This window comes from Elaeis guineensis, chromosome 1 (assembly GCF_000442705.2).
Source record: "Elaeis guineensis isolate ETL-2024a chromosome 1, EG11, whole genome shotgun sequence".
NCBI lineage: Eukaryota > Viridiplantae > Streptophyta > Magnoliopsida > Arecales > Arecaceae > Elaeis > Elaeis guineensis.
Genome location: NC_025993.2, coordinates 6567741 through 6569723, shown reverse-complemented (window position 1 = coordinate 6569723; position 1983 = coordinate 6567741). Strand labels below are relative to the sequence as shown.

Here is a 1983-nt window from a genome sequence, read left to right as displayed (position 1 = left end):
ATGTCATTCTTGAGTTGACCTCAAGATCTGTCCCTAATAAAAACTCTAGGCAAGGAGGTGCTTGGTAAGGTGGACTAGCTGATCCTCTACTTGGTTCTATGGCAGATATTGATTGACTGATAAGGAATTCAGGACTGGTTTTGCGTTCAAAACATAAAAACTAAGGTGATGCTCCCTTCATACTTACCTTAACAAAATATATTGTGTAGAGAATTTGAAGATTCTATATTCATTTCATTATTCTATTATGTTTTAAATATTTGATTCATCCAAAACAAGCCATTTAACAATATTGTATTATGAATAAAATTCTCATTACAGAGATGGATTTTTTAAGTGTAGGAAATTTCTCTAGCCATGCATCATTAGTTGTAACATTTTTCTGGCTCCACTCAGTTTGCTTTGTGCCTTGTTCTTTACTCCAGTACTCTGGAATAAATTTTCAAAAAAAGCCACTAACTTGTGGTTGCTAACGTGTCCAATCTCAAGCTGCCCTTCTCTCTTACGTCTCTGCTTTACCTCTCCTACCCTCTATACCCGCTTCACACTATAAATACCAACCATAGCATCATAACAAGAACCATATTGGAACTCCCACAAAACTTCTGCACCCTCCTTGGAGCCTCCAAGTCTTCTGCTACGTTCTCTATCTCCATAGCATGGGTGGCCTCCCCCCTGGATTCCGGTTCTTCCCCTCCGACGAAGAGCTTGTCGTCCATTTCCTATATCCCAAGGCATCACTCTTGCCATGCCACCCTGACATCATCCCCAGCCTCAACCTTCGCCATGTTGATCCTTGGGACCTTGATGGTTAGTTCCTCTACTTGGTTTCTTTTGTTATCTTTTGTACCATGAGACTAGCAATAGACTAACAAGCACTAGTTACATTTTAAGGTAAAGCACTGCAAGGTGGTAACCAGTGGTATTTCTTCAGCCAGAGGATCCAAAACAGAGTATCGCCGAATGGCCATTGGATGCCGATCGGAATCGATGAGCCCATAACAAGCAGCAACAAGGTTGTTGGCATGAAGAAGACATTAGTGTTCTACATTGGTGAAGCCCCCTGTGGGGTAAAAACTAACTGGGTGATGCTTGAATACCATCTGTTGGACAGTTCTACCAACTCTAGCAGCAGTGGTAATAGGTCCTCTAAGAAGAGAGGACACCAAAGAATAGTATGTTCCTTGATATTTGCTATCCTATATACTTATTTCACTTGATGTTTCATTCATGGCCTAATAACTGGACTTTTTTTTTTTTGCTCTGATCTGAAGGTTTCTGACAACTGGATCATTTGTCGAGTCTATGAAGCAAGCTGTGATTCAGTTCCAAGCTTTTTAAACGATGAGACAGAGCTCTCGTGCTTGGATGAGGTGTTCTTGTCCTTGGATGATCTTGACGAGATAAGCTTGCCCAATTAAGATATGGAGATTGTCATTAAACTCAGGGTTTAGTCATGTAACTCTAATGATGTGTTGCTTCCAATGGTATTAGTATGCTTTGAAGAACTCAAGCCCATCATGTGCGTGTGTTTTTTTGTTGTTGGAGTAGATCATGTGTGTAACTATCCGTTCTTAATTTTGTTAGAAATGTCATCGAAGTGTGATATAGGTTTTTGAAGAAGGAAAGGTTCCTAAGTTAAGATCCATCAATGTAATTAGATTCCTCTAAAAAGGACTGTAATCTTTCATGTCGTTCACTAGCTATGACATCGTTGGAAGTTCTGGCATGTGCTCTCCATCCCTTTTTTTTTTTTTTTTAATCTGAGAAAGTACTCATGCTCAACTTTGTTTGTTGTGTAATTCACTTTTCTTTCTCTAAATGACATTTGAGTATGAAGGAAGTGCTGTAGGTTATTGGATGTGGGATGGCCAATGTAACTTATGCGTGGTACTCGGAGCCAATCAAGTATGGCATGGGCTTTTAGTTTCTTGTTTCTTTAGTAAAAAAAACTCTGGAAGTAGGTTCCAAAGACTATAATTA

General features: G+C 39.5%; 1 protein-coding gene across 1 annotated transcript; it reads left to right on the top strand.

Annotated features, from left to right (window-relative positions):
• The first annotated feature begins 601 nt into the window (after window positions 1–601).
• LOC105037547 (NAC domain-containing protein 104) lies at window positions 602–1734 on the top strand. The gene is made up of 3 exons (XM_010913197.4): window positions 602–810; window positions 895–1175; window positions 1275–1734. The coding sequence occupies exons 1-3, from the start codon at window positions 660–662 to the stop codon at window positions 1419–1421; spliced, it is 579 nt and encodes a 192-aa protein (XP_010911499.1). The 5' UTR covers window positions 602–659; the 3' UTR covers window positions 1422–1734.
• The last annotated feature ends 249 nt before the right edge of the window (window positions 1735–1983 follow it).